The sequence below is a fragment of the Trichoderma virens genome, assembly GCF_000170995.1.
Source record: "Trichoderma virens Gv29-8 chromosome Unknown TRIVIscaffold_1, whole genome shotgun sequence".
NCBI lineage: Eukaryota > Fungi > Ascomycota > Sordariomycetes > Hypocreales > Hypocreaceae > Trichoderma > Trichoderma virens.
The window spans coordinates 31650-50416 of NW_014013748.1; the positions used below are offsets into that span (position 1 = coordinate 31650).

Sequence of the window (18767 nt, forward strand, 5' to 3'; positions counted from 1 at the left end):
AAGAGCTGTATATAATGGGTGGGCAATGCGAGTTGATCATTGTGGTTGATTCGATCCATTTGAGATGAAGGCAATAAAGTGCCAGTAATCTTGACAGTATCTATATACGATAAAGAGGACCGTCTATGCTTTGTACGGCTAGCGAGAAATCATCATGAAGTTAATATCTTTTTCTATCATGCTTATGTATCATTCGGCTCATGGTCTCTTGCCCCAATCTGCAATAGTAAGCCTAGTCGCTATTGACTGACAAGCGAGCGGACAAATGAATCAAGATTAGCAGTGGGCAATTACCACAACATCAACGTTTCTTCTCATCTCTAGGCGTGATCTCCAGAATGATACAGTTCTGCGAATCGCGAATCTCGAGATAGCAGGGCTGCTGGAGTATCGAATTCAACCAAGTCACCGGCATCCAGTACTGCGACGCGATCATAACGGTGAATGTATCTTAAACGATGCAACACTGCCAGTACAGTGTGAGTCGCAAATTCCGATTCTATGATGTCTTGTATCGTTTCCTCAGTAGCGTTATCAACATTATTGCATCATATAGAGTAATTAGCAAATTGGCATCAACATTAAGAGCATTCAACAGAGCAAATTTCCACCCAATATCCGGGGAGAACGCGTCGCTTTTCTGCCTGTGGTAAGAAACAGCTCACCTGCTACTCGCTTCATCGAGTATTAGTAGTTTGCCCTTCCGCACCATGGCACGCGCCAAACATAGAAGCTGTCTTTGGCCAGCAGACTAGGAAGTAGTCTTTAATGTGTTGGAAGAGAGGTTGGGTGTATGTTATATTCATTAAAGGTCTTAGTTATCTAAATATAAAGTTAGGGGTAGGACCTTTTATATATACATAATCTATGAGATTCGATGAGGTAGATTAAATAAGGGTCACCCTGCAGTTAATACTCCCACTTAATCTGGTTTATTAATTTAAATTACCCTATAGGCATATACACTAATTTATAAATAGGCCTCTTATACCTTCTGCAACTAACTTTTTCTTTTAGCCTTTAATAGGGAGAAGTTTTATAAAAATATAAAGTCTTATTATAAGGTAAGAGGTTTTAACTTTTACTTAAGCTAACTGGCTGGGGTTTGTTAGATTATACTTTTTTTACTTTTATTACTTCTTTAAATTTAATAAAGGCTTTTATAAATAATAGTTTAATTATTTTATCTGTAATTTTATTAGCTAATAATATATACTATAGCTATATCTTTTACTTTTATACTTTTTTATAGATTTAATAATATTATATATTAATATACTTTATATAGCTATAGAATTTTAAATTTTATATAAGACTAATAGCTTTTTAATTATTAGTGTAAATTATAGTTACTTTATTTATAAAGTATAAGGTAGAAGTAATAGTTATAAATAACTTCTGTAGTTAAATAGTTTCCCTTACTGCTTATATTTAGCTTATATATTTAGCTTTATAAATAAATAGTATAATAATTATTTATTTCTTTAATAACTAATTAATAGTTATAAAGCTTAGGTTAAAGATATAGCTATAGGTAAAATACCAGCTGGCTTTATTATTTATATAATCTGCGTTTATATATTTTTATAATATTTATAAATTACTTTTATATATTAATATATAGTTTATTATATTTTTAAAATAATAAAGGATTTACTATATATTTTATTAATATAATTTTTTTAAATTAATAATAAAATAGCTATAAAAGAATATTAAAAATATAATATTAGGCTGTATATTTAATATTACTTATATAACTAATCTAAATTGTTTTATATATTTTCTTTTTTTATCTTTTATTATATTTAAGCTAATATTAATATTTAAAAAGCTTATTAATATAGGGGTTTTTATTAAATTATAATTTTCTATACTATAAAAACATAAAATCTTTTAAATATATTTTTTTTATAAAAAGGTAAATTATTACTGGGCTTAGTTTTTTTTAATAGTAAAGCTTAAATAATATTTATAGGCTTTAAGATTAATTATTTAGAAGTCTTTATATAAAGTATTTTTAATTTTTTAAATAGCTTATTTATTTAAATTAAATAATAGTAAATTATTTATATAAACTGTAATAATAATATTTTTTTTTATAAAAATGCCTTTATTAGCTAATATAGGGGTTATTTTTAGCTTAGTAAGGAAGGTAGTTAATATTTAATATTAGATTTTTAGGGCCTGCTTTAACCTATATAGTGCCTTTTAAAGTTTATAAATACAGCTAGTGTAGTTATTAAAGCCCTTTAGTTAGTAAATATAGATTTCTTTATTAATTTCTTTATATAGGAAAACTATTTTAATATTTATTTATTTAATTTCTTAATCTTAGGTAGCAGTAATAATAAATAGTACTTTATAGTTTATAGACTTTACTACTATAGTAAAGGTTTTATTATAATTAATACCTTTTTTTTAGTTAAAGCCTTTAACTATATAGTGGGCTTTATAGCAGTTAATAATACCTTTTATATTTCTTTTTACTTTATATATTTATTTTCTTTATAATAGCTTTTAGCTTTTTAAAAGGTTTATTAATTCTTAAATTTAGTTTTTTTTTAGTAAATATATTTTATTTATTATTACCTTTAGTTAATACTTTTATTTTTTTAAGTAAATAATCTTATAATAGTTTTTAAAGTTTTTAACTTTATTATTTAATATTATTAAGCTTAATTATATTAATACTTTAATAACTTTTATAAAAGTATATAAAGCATTAGGGAGTTTATTTTAATTAACTTTAGCAGTTAAAGTAGTTTTTATAATAATTTTAATAGTTAATTAAATTAACCTAGGGCTTTTTAATATTTTTAATAAATTAAAGGTTAATATACTTTCTTTTTTTATAATAAAGTTTTTTATATTATTAATAGGCTTAATCCTTTAGTAATTATTTAAGGTAGCAGTTTTATTATCCTAACTCTTTAAAGTAATTATTTCACTAATTATTTTATTATTTAATAATATATTTTTAATAGTTAAAAGGAATTAGTTAATTAATAATTTAGCGTAGTATTAGGTATTTTTAATACCTTAAATTACTACTGCTAATACCTTAAATAACTGTTCTTTAAATATAATGTTTAATATAATTTTAACTTAACTATTTTATACTACTATATAATTTTAACTTTTTTAATAATTAATTAGTTAATAGAGAACTACCTTTAGTTTTATTTTTTTCCTATAGGTTATTATTATTTACCCCTTTGATTTTAAAACTTAAAGGTATAATAGGTTAAGCCTATTACTATACTAAGCTTTATAAAGTATAACTTTAAATCTTTTATTAAGTAAAATTATATATAAATAATTAATAGTCCTTATTATATAAGGCTATTATTTAAAGTTAATTTATTTTTTTATAAATATAAGTATAAGTTTATTTTATAAAATATAGTAAAAATATTTAATTATTTTATTTTATTAATATTAATTAACGTAAATATAAATAATTTTAATTTTTTTATTTTTATAGAAAGTATATAAAAAGTAATTTATATTTTTTTTTTTTTAATTTAGTTTAATATAATAATACTGCTTTATTAAAGTTTTTAACTGTTTTAATAGTTATTTAAAGATTAGGTAAAAGGTAGATTTTATTTATATTAAAAATACTTAGCTTATATAAGTATAATTATTTAAAAATATAATTTAATATTAGTTTTTATTATACCCTATAATTAAAAAAGGTTTTATAATATTTATATATAAGCTTTTTAATAGTTTTATCTTTTTTTTAATACTGTTTATATATAGTCGCTTAGTTTATTTATTAATAGTATAAGCTTTATATATTTTAATTAGCTTTATAAATTATAGTTTTTCTGCTTTTTTAATTAAATCCTTTATATTATTTTTATTAAAATACTTTAATTAATTATATTATAATTATAGCTTTAGGTTTTTAATATTAAAGGCAGTAAGGCTATAGTAAAGTATATTAATAATATATATTTTATATTATAAAATAATTATAAAAAAAATAGTAAAGTTCTTTATTATAATTACCCTTCTGCTAAATATACCTAAGTAATAGCCTTTTTAATTTAATATTAAAATTAATATAAAATTAAATTTAGTATTTAATATATAAAAAGTATTTTATAAAAGGAGGTTTTTAATACTATTATAAATAAAAGTTTAAAGTTAATATATTTTAATACCTTTAAAAGTAAGTTTTATCTTTTTAATATTAGTAATAAAGGTCTTTTTTATTTAATATAGCGACTTATATCCTTCTTTAGTATAAACTATATAATTAAAAGTGCTGCTATTAAGAATATAAACGTTTATAAAGTTAACTTTTATAAATACAGCAGCTTTTACTAAAGCTAAATAATTAAATAATATAAATAAAAAGTAGTTTATTAAATTTAATAATATATTATTCTTTTTACTGCCTATACTTTAAAAGAAAGCTAAAGTAGTAATTACCTTTTTAATTATTAATTATTTTTTTTCTTTTTTTAATTAATTAAATTTAACTTATAGTTTTTTCTTTTATTATTTTATACTTTTTAATTTAAGCTTTAAGAAAAATATTTAATATTTTTTTTTTAAATAATTAAGTTTATAATAGTATTAATATATATAAAAAGGTTAAGAGGTTATAGTAAAATTAAATATTATTAACTATTGCTTTTAGCTTAATTTTTTTTATTTAGCAGCTATAATTATTTTATTAAAAATAATAGTTTTTTTTATAACTTTATTATTTAACTTTTTAAAAAGTAAACTATATATTTAATAAAATATTATAAAAAAATATTTATAGTTTTTTTTAAGCTTTATAAAGAATTTATTAATAAAGTATATTTTATTAATTTTATAGTATTTATTAAGTTATTTAAGCTTAGTTTAAGCTGCCTTAAGTTTTTTTATATAGTTATTAATATTTATATAGTTTTTAAATATTAGGCTATTATATCTTTAGTTAAGTTTTTAAAAAGTAATACTTCTGTAAAGCTTAAACTTAATCTTTAAGGTATTTAAAACAGTAGATAAAATCTCCTTTTACTTTATATATTTATAAATAAAATAATTAAGCTTACTATATATAAATATAATAATTTAGTTTTAATATATTTCCTAAAGTTCTTTTCTATTTTTAAAATTATTATTTAACTTATTAAATTTTTTTTTTAATATATTTTTATTTTTTTTTATAAAATTTTTAAAGCTTTAAATTTTAATTATATTTATAACTTCCCTTTTTTAAATAATTTAACTATTTAATAACTTAAGATTTTTAATAACAGCTGTATTAATAATAAGCTTAAAAACGCTTAAGCTTATTATTATTAATATATTTAAGTTTAATAATTAAACAGCAGTTAAATATTAAATTAAATTTAAGTTAAGGAGATAGAGTTTATAGTTAATTAATGGTTTAATTTAATTTACTAAAATTAGGGGTATTAAAAGGACTTTCTAACTTTTAAGCCTTAAATATTTTAATTATAGTTAAGGGTCTATAGTAATACTTTTATAGTTAATTATCTTAATAAAGGTATTAAATTAAGGGTAGTGGGTTTACTATAGTAGTTTTTTTTATAGTTAGATTATAAAGCTTTTACTAAAGTTTCATTAATTACCTTAATAAATACAGGGAAGTAATCTTTTTAAATAAATCTAAATATTACTATTAATTATAGTAGTTTTAATTATAAATTATATTTATTTTTTATTTTTTTATTTTATTAATCTATAATAGTTAATTAATTTTATAAAATAAAAGTAATAGAAATTATTTATTAAAATAATTAAAATTATCTTAAGGTTAATAATTATAATTATCTTAATCGTTAAATTAACGGTTATTTTAAAAGTTAGTTTAGCTAAAGGCTAAATCTTAGTTTTTTATTTAACATTAATAAAAGCAGCTTATTAATACTATTAGTTTAAAATAGTAATCTTAGTTAATATAGGGGTTATTATCGTTAGTTATAATCTAGGTTTATAACCTATTAAAAGAGAGGTTAAGTGTATATTATATTTATTAAAGGTTTTAGTTATTTAAATATAAAGTTGGGGGTAGGACTTTTTATATATATATAATCTACGAGATCCGATGAGGCAGATTGGATAGGGGTCACCCTGCAGTCAATATAATGGCATGTCGAGGCCGCCTTCATTTTCAATTGAGTCCCACAGCCCCAGCCTTTGTAACGCCGCAACCATGGACTCATCTGACGTGCTTTGAAGTGGATCTATGTTGAACCGGACATCACGGGGCATGATGAAAGGCTCCTGAGTGACAACATTTAGCCTCTGCCGAATTTCGGCGCGGCTGTGCATCGATATATCAACTCCATCAATCTCGATGCTCCCCTTCTGTGTTTCGACCATTCGCAGAAGAGAAAGAGCCAATGTTGTTTTCCCGCTTCCAGATGGACCACAAATAGCAATTTTTTCTCCAGGGTTAATGGACATTGTAACACTTTTCAGGACCGGAGCCGAGGTCATTCTGTGCGATGTAGATAATTAGTAAGCCAGTTAACAAACCTTTGGATCAACCACCCTCTAAAGTATCACCTAATGATTGAAATATAGGGTTGAACTTACGAGTGTCCCGCCTCAAGCTGGCAGAGCTGAATTGATCCTAGAGAAGGCCATTCGACAGGTAGTGGTTGCATGTCTACGGCGATCTCCTCTGGCTCGGTGGTGGCTACATACCTTTTAATCCGCGAAATCGCGCCTATAGATGTCTCCATTAGAGTCCAAAACCGGATAAGAAGCATCAAATTGCTGTTGAAAGTCATGACCATGACCAATGCAACTCCGACAGAGCCTGGATCGAATGAATCACGCATAAAGACAACCATAGCCACCAGGGCAACGGTTACGACTGCCACTGTTATGTCTAAGAATAGCTGGAGGCATTGCTGTATGCAATTAAGCAGATATACAGGTCGCTGAGAGAAGTTGAGCAGGGTTATACTTGTGTTGTCGAAAGCGGCTGGCCAGCCGAATGCTCGAACGGTCACAGCTCCGCTCACTAGTTCCATGAAGTGAGTATAGAGAGGAGCTTTTGCTTCAATATCCAAAAGCCGCAACTGCCGTGAAGTCCTAAGATAGAACTTTTGCGTCATGTATACAAGACCGGCCACAAAAGGGATGGTGATTGCCAAGTATTTGGCATACACAGCTAGTATAACAATCTGAGCTGTACAGGTGCCGGATGCTATTGCACCACTGCGTTAGATCTATTATAATGAATACTTCTAGAAGCAACACGTACCAGCAACGAAGTTCAGCGCCTGCATGGGGAGATCCATATCAACCAGGTCCATGTCTCGACTAAACCTGAGTTTTCCCACATCCAGAGTTAGCGATTGGCAAATGCTGAGAAAATGGAAGAGAGTTCCCATTCCATGTGCGGAGCAATGAATAATGGGAAATAACGGGGTGATTACGTTGCCTTACCGGTTAGTGATGCTACCAACATCGACGGACTGGAAAAACCGAAATGGCGCTCTAGATGTTATGTTAGCATGTCACCTTGGATTTAGGTTGTAAAGAGACTTTTTTTTTTTTTTTTTTTCCCAATTGGTCGATAGGACAACCCACTTCAACGTGGCATTTAAAACGTCCTCGTGTAGTCGTAATGCCGAACGTGATACCATATTGATAAACATAAGCCTATGCTCATTGCCTGTCAGGTCAACGTATTTGGTGTGGAGTTGGGTGGGGTAATAACGGACCAGCAAGCACAAATCATGAAGACTATACCAATAACTCCAAGGAATGCGTATATGGCAAGGTACAGACCAACCCCAGCGTTAGGATTCCGTTCATTCGCTGCTGTCCACCAATCTATCCACACAGCTGTACAAGGAGTCAGCAAATACCGGAGCAAAATGATATTCAGATACAGATCACCGCTAGACCTACTTGGGAACTGGCGGCAAAAGGCCCAAAAAGCAACCGTTCCTAGGAAACCAGCAGCCACAGGAAATCCGGTTGCCGTTAGATAGTATGTATAGTCAGAAAAGTCGCCCTTTTGACGGCTTATATCATCATCAGATAACTCATTAAGTGTCGAGTCAGCTGATCCAGGAACGGTCTCTTCCTCACCAGCGACACCAATAATAGGGGACAAGCCAGGGTTCGAGGCTTTCTCCTCCAATGTCACCTTCTCCTTGTCACACAAGGAAGATGATTTAACTTTCATGGCCTGAATATAAGCACTGCAGGATTTTAGATCTTTTAGAATGCCTTTCTCAACAATATGGCCATCAGCCAAGACGATGATTTGATCCGCGTATGGAAGGAGAAGGCCTATCGGAAAGAATGAGTCATTTGGGATCGGATACACGTACTTCATTTGGGGCGCAAAGATCAACTTACTAGAGTGTGTTACAAAGACGACAGTGGTTCTCATATTTCGAAGGAGTCCGTTAGCCTCGAACAGGCGCGAAGCGATCTTCTCGGTGGCCGTGGCGTCGACCCCACTAAAGACGTCGTCAAGGAGAAGAACTCTGCATCGCGAGTATATAGCTCGTGCCAAACCCTAGTTCGCTTCTCTTCAGCGTCCGAACCTAAGAATTACTGCGAGAAATCTGTACTGAACTTACAATTCTTTGCTTTTGTCCACCACTCAGCTTCAAACCATTACTGCCTACGGTGGTTTTATCACCATGAGCAAGTTGTGTTAGATCTTTTTCAAGTCCGCATGCCCAAAGCACTGTTGTGTACCATTCTTTGTCGAAATCCATGGTGCCAACAATATTTTCACGAACTGTATGGCTCTGCAGCCAGGGTATCTGTGAACAGTAGCCAACTGTTGCGAAGTTCCTTTCCGCGGAACCTTCGGTAGCCAAAGTCTCCCCAAGAATACTCTCTAGCAGGGTTGACTTTCCACTGCCGACAGGGCCGACGATTGCAGTAAAAGCTCCATGCGGAATACTAACATCAACGTCACGCAAAATTGGATATTTGCTTTCTTTCCACCCAAAGCTTTGATTGTGGAAATCCACGAGGTTTCCGTGCGGATGTGGTCCCGTAGATATTTTCTGAGGTTCCGGAGAGGACCTACCAGAATAATCAGTGTTATTTGGCTGTAAAAAAAAAAAGTTCGGGTGCGCACGGGGCACTGCAGTATTCTTGTGTCCTGTCAAAGCATCCCATACACTGGATTACTGCAGGTATTGATTGGATGAGGGTTAAAACAGGTGTCGTCAGCAGGGACACTAATGACAACGATGTGAAGGCCTGAGCAGCGAGTAGAGAATTGTCCCTCTGGACCAACGCGATAATAACGTATAAGGTGAACGACGCTATTGGAGCCAGATCAGTAGGCGCTTGGGCTATTTACAGTCAGTTATCTACGTGTAAATAGGGATGGACTCTACCTTATTCGCTAGATCGGGACAATGGGGGGGTGCTTACAGAGCACAATTCTCCAAATCAATAGCTTGCGAAAGACAGTAGATGCCGCTATTTCGGTTTGACGAAGTCCTTGAATTATGGACGATAATTTTTTCGAAAGCCCCAACATTTTGACGGCTTTGATATTTTCAAGAACATGTGAGGTTAGGCGTAGCCGATCTTCTACTTTTTCCACCCACAATCGTTGTGCGGTGCTAGTGGAAGCGGAGAGAGGAAGAGTTGCCCCAATGAAAACTGAATAATGCAGGAACTCAGTGTCAGTTACAACCACTGTAGTTTGTTGGTAATTTCAGCAACCTCTACTTACCAAGGATGATTACAACAGGCATGACACAAGCTACACCGACCTGCCTCTCCAAAAGATAGATTGCTATTACAATGTCGATGCAACATGCCCAAATTTCATGGATATATCTGAACGCAACTGTGATACGCTCCACATCTGTTCCCATCAGAGTGATTGCAGTGATTTCACCAAGATCTACGCTCCTAGCGCGGGCGGTCTGGCTATGGATGAGCGAGATTAGCCCGCCACGGAGACGAATTACGAAACGGATAGTGCGATACTCATACAAGGCTGTTGATACCTGCGGGCTAGTCAACGTCCAATTCTAATGAATGTATAGTCTTCCATATGATAACTTATGGCCATACCAACGTAAGTAAGGGCAGTAGCTCCTATTAATCCCTTACCAAAAGCCATCGAGACGTCTTTGGAGCCAACCCAGGTGACGATGGCGTTGATAAGAAAAGGCTGACAGAAGGTGAAGGCAGTAAGACAGAGGCGTGGCAGCATTGCGGACAGGAAGGAGCCAAGATATGCATTTAGACATACTTGGAAGAGCGCATACTTGGCAGATTTATCTTCTAGAGATTGTCTATGTTAGTATCCATGTTAAACTTACTAAAACATATCATGAGACAATACAAATGGTGTCCCCCACATACTAGTTTTAGCCCAGGATTTTGCCAACTCCCGCCCAATAGCACCACTGTCGAGTTTTGGATCCAAATCTGGGAGATCATCCACGGAGAGGACCTGGGTATACCCGCGGCGGAAAGTCGTAGCAAGCCAGGCAAAAGTAGCTTGCTTCCAGAACCCACTAAATGGTTCTGGAGTACCTGGCTTTTTCACTGATGCTATAAGGATTCCATCTTTTTCCACTGATTCCAGGACCAATGACATCAAAGTAAAAATAAGGCTCAACGTGAGGACGGTGCTGGTGTTTCTCGCTTCTGGGATAAGCCACAAGGTTCTCACACGAACTATGTCTGCTATTGTCCGCGCCGATAAATACAAAATTATCAACGTTGAAGGACGGATAGAACGACAGTGATTTATGTAGGAGAGGAAAAGGGTACAGAAGACTGAGAGACTCTGCAAAATATCTGCTGCGAGTGAGGCATTGGTTCGTTCATGATGGGTGGCTGATGCCCTCAGGATGAGGAGGGCAATTTGGCATATTAACACACCCCCGATAGTTAACTGAGGATAAAAGTATTGATAAGCCAGAGCAAAACGGAATCGTTGTAACCGGAAAAGTGAATATAATCGTACGAATTTGCTTGGAGAGAAACATACGAGCTTGATAAACAACGATATAGACCTCTTGACGCACTGGTGTGCTTTCCATAACTGCAATATAGGCAATGGAAGTAGCAGCAAGAATAATGACGATGGTAAGCAGACTAATACCAAATCTTCAAATTGTATGGTAAAGTCGAAACCACGGCAGGCGCCGTTCACTCGTGGGCCAAAAGAGGCGTCGGCACCAATTGGACAGGTTGCTGTCATCAAGTCCATACCTCGAATAACGCAGCGGAAGAGCTGCGAAAGTCAAAATCGAAATTAATTACAATTTTACTAGACTTACACACATTAAAGACGCACATATAAGGCACAGAAAGATGCTAAAGCAGAGACTGGATTAAGACCTCCGATAGCCCTTTAGTAGAATCCAATTTCGGACTCCGAAATTCTATTCTACCACCACGACGGCCCCGCTCTGAATCGACCAACTCCTCAGGATGGGTATGCCAATCGGACCAATCAAGCTTAATTTTACATGCTCTAGCTGAGGAAATTGTAATAGATGAAGGCGCCAGCGTAATGAGACGCCCAACGCAAAGTCGACTCAAACGATTGGCGTCCGAGAAACGGACCGGAATCACCTAATTGCCACAGGGCTGCCCATCATCTAATAGAAGAAAAAAAAAAACCCTGCACTCAGTCGTCGTTATCACATGCTTGCCTCAAGCGGAAGCCGAAACGCCACCAGCAATCTTTTGCATGCTCTTGTCTATTGTCCCGGCACAGCCTGGGGTGGTTAGGAAGGGTTTACAGTATAAGACTCTCAGGATACCCCAGGCTTATTTGCAACAATACCACGTAGGTACCCAACACAAGATTGACACACGAAAAGGTACACATAAACAGCAATGGAAAATGTGACCGTGTAGCACTCATGGGAACAAGGATGGCAGGGAGATAAACAAAAGAGGGAGCAGATGAGAGAAAAGTGGAAAAGAGAAAATTAGAGGCTCTCTGAGTACCTAGGAATAATGCTAAAGGACTCTTAGGTATCGAATTGTGCGATCCATCCACTGAAGGAGTTTTTTTTAATTTTAAAATACAGAAACACTAATACCATCTATAATATCGGGTATGTACATGTGTATACACGCGAAGAACTTTTGTGCTGGTTGTTGGGCGCCCCCTGGAACACTCCATATCAAAAGTGGGCCACTTGTGCTGTGAATTGAATCAGGTGGTGCTAATGGATCCCCTGCTGGAAATTGTTCGCAGTGGACAGAGAGAGGGAGAACATTCACGGAAATCCCACACCCCGCAACTCCTCTTGCGAGCCATAAGCTGTCGCGAATCACGACCTTGATAATAGTCTGCTACTTTGTTTCTCATTCCGATTTCCCCTTTGGAGAGTGGGAAATTCTTCCTCCGCTATAATTGCACTGGAAGTATGCATCTTGTGTCACAATCAGCCTTAATTGCGCTGTCATTTGCTTTGGCTGATGCAACAACTTTCGAGTCGGCATCGCAAGCTCTGCAACTGGACTGGGACACCATCACCCCCAGTGGCGACCTGGTCTATCACGACTGTTACGATGGGCTTCAGTGCGCGCGCCTAGAGGTCCCTCTTGACTGGACCAATAGCACCGACACTCGGACTGCCGTCATTGCCATTGCCAAACTCCCTGCTGTAGTCTCTGACAATGATCCCAGTTTTGGCGGAAGTATCTTTGTGAATCCGGGAGGGCCAGGAGCTTCAGGTGTTTCTTTCGTTCTCTCGGATGGGCATGATTTGCAGCAATATGTCGATAAGCCTGGTCGCCGCCACTACGAGATTGTCTCGTGGGATCCCCGTGGGATCGGCCGCACGACTCCAAGCTCCGACTGCTTCCGCTCTGATGCCGTGTCTCGCAGTGCGTGGCAGCTTGAGGCCCGTGGAAACGGTGGGCTGGACAAAGGCCTTGACCCAATCAAATATGGCCTCGCAATGGCAAAAGCTTTGTCTCAGCGATGCAAGGATTCGGAGCATCAGTGGGGAGATGCAATGGCGTTTGTGAATACTCCTAGCGTGGCTCGGGATATGGTCCAGATGGTGGATAAAATCGATGAATTGAGAAAACGTGAGGGCGTCAGCAAAGCACATGACGAGCCCCGTCTAGAGCTCAAGAAGCGGACTGAGGAAGATGATGTGCCGCGCCTGCAGTACATTGGCTTTTCCTATGGCACGGCCCTTGGCAACTACTTTGCGAGTTTATATCCCGGCCGTGTCGGGAGGATGGTGCTTGATGGAGTAGTGAATGCAGATGATTATGCAAATGGTCCTGTAAGTCCACCACGGTATTTCCCTAGCTGTAGAATTTTGTCAATCACCACCTCTACAGTTCATTCATCAAGCTGACCAACTTAGGGCTGGCTTACGAACCTCCACGACACGGATGAAATCTTGGAGGAATTTTGGCGAGGCTGCCACCAAGCCGGTCCATCTACTTGCGCCCTTGCTTCTGACTCAGACGGTTCTGCGTCTGAGATCAAAGCCAGATTCTGGTCTTGGGTGGCCGATCTCGACGACATTCCAATACCCGCACTGTCTTCTACAGGCACTATAGTCGTCATCACCGGCGATGATATCCGTAAACTTGTTGGCTCTTCCCTCTACGATCCCATTCGGACCTTTAAGCTCCTCTCAACAACGCTTCAGCAGGCTATGGCTGGCAACACGACCGGCCTCGTCAGTAACCTGGTAAAGCTTGGCCATGTGCCGAATCTAGACACCATCTGCTCCGAGAATAATGGCACTAAGCCAGCTTCTATTCTTCCTGAATCTCAGTCTGCTGTCATTTGTGGCGACGGTGATGATATTACTGACAAAGACGCTAGTTGGTGGTACAAGTATGTTCAGCGCCAAGTGAGCAAGTCAAAGCTGTATGGAAGTTATTGGGCCAATATTCGCTTCAGCTGCTCTAGTTGGCCGTTTCGCCCCAATTTATCGTTCAAGGGCCCTTTCACAACCCCCAAAGCGTTTCCCAGCTTAGCTGCGGGACATCCAGCTGCTCCTCTGTTGTTTCTAAGTCCCCGCCTGGACCCCGTTACACCACTGAACTCGGCCCGCGCAATGGCTGCTAACCACCCTGGCGCGGCAGTTGTCATTCAAGAATCCATGGGCCATTGTGTTATTGGCACTGCTCCAAGTGACTGCACCAAGGCTATTGTGGCTGACTATTTCGAATCCGGAACTGTTCCATCAGAGGAAATAGCATGCAAAGCACAGTGTGGGCCATGGGATGACAACTGCAGTGGCTATTCTCCTGCAGCTGTAAGCATCAGTGAGTCTACAAGCTGGCAATTCCGGGGCAATCCAATCCTCTTTCTATAGTGACATAATATTTGAGATATGAGTCTCGTTATTATGTCGAAAATGTAATTTCAGCGCAGTTGATTACAATTTTGTATTAAGACATAGCGAACTACAACCTTGGAAATGCAACTGCAAGACACTTTCCGGTACTGGAGCTGGAATCTAAATAATACCAACATTTTCTGTTAGCCCGAATGCAAATCTTGTATTATGGCCAGGCTGTGTAATTCATTTCTTTTGCCATCATCATTTAATTCTACTCTGCAAGTAGGGTCAAACATCTTACTCAACGAGACAACCACACTTGCGGAGGCCGAACAAGAGAGTGAAGTGAAGCAGTCCATTCAGCTGCCAATTATTAAGAAACTCACGCTTTAATAATAAACTAGGTCAGAAGACAATTCTCCTAAATGTTATTGTGGCGAAATATTCCATCAGCCACAAAAATGTCTCTCATTCATCGCGTTAGTGCAAATCATAAAGCTGCCTTGATGTGATTGCTCGCAGGGATACATATCCGCACGATGTGAGGTGTGATAAATGAACTTGGAGTTCAGACTCCATATATATATTTGCCGTCAACACAGTTCTTTTATTTTCTCCTGTGATGTATATTCCGTACGACGTGCCGAATCATGCGATGCAGCCTTGGTAGCGTGTTAACAACGTAGCAAGTGACTGCCGCGCTGCGAAACTCATTAGACCTGCAAGTTAAACGATTCTGAATTTGGCATATTCGAATATCTATGAAACTAGCAGTTTGGTTAAAATAACGGCAACGGTGGTTAAACGGTCAATGATTTTGAGTTACTTCCGGGCTCCGAACAAGATGACTTCCGGATTCCGAACATGTTCCCTCCTTATCACCTGCCTCCGGATTCCGATCGAAATAATGCTGAGAGTTATGCTTAGTGTTACAATGCCGGTCCACGTTAGAAGATATCCAACTTCAAATGTAAAAGTAGATGAATTCCTAATTCCACGTAATTCGTGCTGAGCTAAGTTTAAATACAAACCCAGCCCCTCCCCGATTTCATACAAAGTACGCTGAACAAAGCTTTCTTGGCAATTCGTTCAATAAAATAACGCTCTACTTATCATTTAAATCGCAATGGTGACTTCGACTCTAATTGCTTGCTTCATCGCGCTCGCAGGTGTTGCTGTGGCGTTTCCAGGTAGGTTTTTAATGTTTGCGGCGCATCATTTTGCTAATACGACATATCTCAAACTGCAGCTCCGCCAGTGGCCGAAAGCCACGCAGCTTTCCGACGATGTGGACCTCTAGAGGTATGCCCTGACTCGAAATTGTCAGGTGAGGCTATTGTTACCGTATGGCTGATTTTAGCTAATCAATTGCTCATATATATTTCCTTCAGCGACGCAGGAGCATGCACCCATTCGAAGGTGCGGGCCTCTAGAGATATGTACAGATGCAGAGCCCGCGCTAGATCAGTGAACATACTCTCTTAGAAAGAACAAAAGACAGGCTAGAGGAATATTTGTTCTTGATATAGCACCAATTACCGACTGAGTTCTATGATAGTGTAGCAGAGTTGAAGAGAAGAGATTTATGTGCGAAACTGCGTTTGGAGATTTGACACTTTCATAGATTGCGAAATGGACTTTGGAGGAATGATTCCCTACTCTGTCTCTTTTGAGGTGATTGGCCATGTTAAATAATGTCGCTTCAAAACGTACCAAATACAATTGCTTTCTGCATACTTTGGTTATCTATCCAACCCTCTAGGGCCATGTCATTTCAGAAGAAATTTTCATTCTCCAAATCCAATTCATGCACAACTCTATCAGAAACTTTCCTTTCACCACAAACTTGCCCATGGTTGGTAGTCCTTAGCTTGCATCAGCCGCTGAAGCTGCCTCCGTCGAACTCCAATATTACCCCCATCAAAGAGTGAGAACACAGTAGCATCATTCAATAATCTCGGAAACACTGTATCAGTTCGGTAAGATGTTCTATATATTTACTTAGTAAACTTATTCGGGGGGCGAATGATTTTGAAGAAATCTGGAAATACTTTTCTTAGGAATAACTTACATTCCTACAAGCTGCATCGTGTCCCAGACAGCGCTCACGGCCTGGTCACTACAGTATATCTTGGCTTGTAAGCAAGCTTCATATCGGCTGTTGTCATCTCCAGTTCCTCTTTCGACCCCATCAAGGGCCTTCCAGACAAGGATGCGAGATGTATCGATCTTGAGCTTGGCGTTGATTAGCAAATCAGCGGGACTTTGCCTCTCTATAACGGGTACGGTGCCTCTGCGGCTGTCTTCTCTAGCAAATTTCAGAGCTGCTTCAAAGGCTGCGCGCATCGTGCCAACTGCCATAGCACCCGCCAATGCAGCAGACATGCTGAATGCCCGCTCGATAACGGATGCTCCACTCCCTGGAGCTCCTAATATGTTTGCAATAGGAACCTTGAAGTTAGTATACCTGGTTAGCGGTGCAGAGGCCGCGATATGGCCCATTAGATTCGGCTCTGCAATCTTTCGGTACGCCTCGGGCCCATTCTGAGCTATTGTATCTCGTGTGATTAGAAGAACAATAATATTTGACGCGGGATCATCATTTGGGTCTTGAGATCCACCATCCTCAGAATACCGACAACACAGACATGAGAGCGTAGCACCTTTTCCATCCCAACCCGCGCTATTTGTAGTCCATAACTACTCGTGGTTGCAAATTTTTAGCGAAAGAGTGAAATATTTAATCAATGAATGTAGTTAAACATTCTTACCTTGTCTCCATTCACAACATAATAGTCGCCTTCTTTCCGGGCAGTAGTTTCTAGTCCTTTGCCGCCTTTTTCAAGCCAGTTGGCAGTGCCGCCTGGTTCGGAATGGGTTAAACTAGCAAGGGGCTCACCATCGCAAGTGATGAAAGGAGCAAGAAATTTCTTCTGCTGCTCTGGTGTGCCTCCTAGAATCAGAGGCATTAAGCCAAGCCCAGTGCCAAGCACATGAAGCATGATACTTGAATCAATTGCATAGAGTTCTTCAGCGACAATTGCGCCATCTATGAACGATTCATTGCTTCCACCGAGTACCGTTGGAACCTGGGCCTTCACAAAGCCAGCTTTCACGAGTTTTTGATAAAATGGAAGACTGGCTTGGAATCGGGATTCCTGGTCGCTGTACTGAGAATATAATTCTCTAGCAGGTGAGAGGATTTCTCTGCCAATTCTGGCCGACTCCTCACGCAGAGCCTTTTGTTTATCGGTTAAACTGAACCCAATCATGTTATTAGTGAGTCGAATACAGAAATTTTGATACCGGTTCTCAATCGACAGAAGATAGAGCTAAGTCCTAGTGGATAGAGCAACTCAGAATGATCGAAAACGGGGGGAGCAGTTACCATTACGTGTTATACCCCGAACTATACAAATGCCCTTCGATTGCTTCATATGAGTGATTAATCTTCAAAGGCGGATTTTCAATTTCCTAACGCTACTGGGTAGCGATGTTCGAAGAGGGGCAGTGACTTTGGATCCTGCAGTGTTGCGGCCGCTGTCACCTCCAGCACTCTGCGGTTGGTCGGAATCCTGTGGCTTATGCATCGGCTTATACACCATATTGAGCAACTTTTGCAGGTATGTGTTGCACAAATGACACTTGATGCGGGAGATGGGTTGTGCAATTTCATATTTAATCCACCAGCCATAACAAACAGATTGTGTCCATTTGCATGCCGTACATCGTATATGCCCAATACAATGCTATATTTTCTATCCTGTACCAGTACCATTTTGTGGAAATACTTGATGATGTGTTGTTTCGGAAATAACGCAATCTGTTCTAGCTAAATGTATCAGGGAAATTGGCCATACCATACGACGCTCTTGCCCATCTATTTAACGGCTTCTACTATTTCTTCTCGGTCGATGCCCGACGTCACGGAAACAACTGATCTCTTCTGGTATATGGTGCGCCTTTCTTTCTACTGATTGTACTATACCTAGTTATACCGTCCTAGCACATCGATGAGCATTACCAACTTCGTCTAGCATCACTTGAATTCTGACAATTCAATGCATCTGAAAGAATAAGTGTAAAATCACTCCTGTGCATTGAGTTGATCAAATAAATAAACTATGTGAGACTTTTATCTATATAAAACATGGAATGGGGTCTGTTATGTTGAAGACGGAGCCCCCCAGCTCCCAAGAACGCCAGACCAGCCAACCATCGCCAACACCACGACTGGCAAAAGCGAGCCAACTACGGAGTAGTTAGTAAGTCCAACACAGGAAGCCGCATTAGGCGCAGCATGCTCCTATCATAAAAGGTGTGCATATTTAACAATAGTTTGTGACAGAACTTGTCCGTCAGAATTTAGGCATACGGCGACTAGTGCTACCCATTGCTAAAAAACATGTACAGTCACCACCATGTGGGGGGCACCTACTCGGCAGTTATTGTTATGCGGAAACGGATTGTATTTAGCATATAACCATGGTCTGAAGG

General features: G+C 37.4%; 3 protein-coding genes across 3 annotated transcripts; 1 reads left to right on the plus strand and 2 right to left on the minus strand.

The window, feature by feature from the left end:
• Positions 1 to 6114: 6114 nt before the first annotated feature.
• Positions 6115 to 11197, minus strand: TRIVIDRAFT_187765 (uncharacterized protein; the record flags this gene model as incomplete). Its single annotated transcript, XM_014105485.1, has 13 exons — positions 6115 to 6478; positions 6577 to 7195; positions 7253 to 7317; positions 7716 to 7839; positions 7906 to 8292; positions 8362 to 8524; positions 8589 to 9045; positions 9101 to 9320; positions 9403 to 9636; positions 9710 to 9989; positions 10061 to 10269; positions 10351 to 10888; positions 10985 to 11197. The coding sequence occupies 13 exons, from the start codon at positions 11195 to 11197 to the stop codon at positions 6115 to 6117; spliced, it is 3873 nt and encodes a 1290-aa protein (XP_013960960.1).
• Positions 11198 to 12380: 1183 nt separating this feature from the next.
• TRIVIDRAFT_140693 (uncharacterized protein) lies at positions 12381 to 14303 on the plus strand (the record flags this gene model as incomplete). Its single annotated transcript, XM_014105486.1, has 2 exons — positions 12381 to 13253; positions 13338 to 14303. The coding sequence occupies 2 exons, from the start codon at positions 12381 to 12383 to the stop codon at positions 14301 to 14303; spliced, it is 1839 nt and encodes a 612-aa protein (XP_013960961.1).
• A 1802-nt stretch (positions 14304 to 16105) lies between these two features.
• On the minus strand, positions 16106 to 17542 carry TRIVIDRAFT_34387 (uncharacterized protein; the record flags this gene model as incomplete). Its single annotated transcript, XM_014105487.1, has 3 exons — positions 16106 to 16259; positions 16342 to 16970; positions 17042 to 17542. 3 exons carry the CDS (start codon positions 17540 to 17542, stop codon positions 16106 to 16108), a joined length of 1284 nt encoding a protein of 427 aa, XP_013960962.1.
• Positions 17543 to 18767: the final 1225 nt, after the last annotated feature.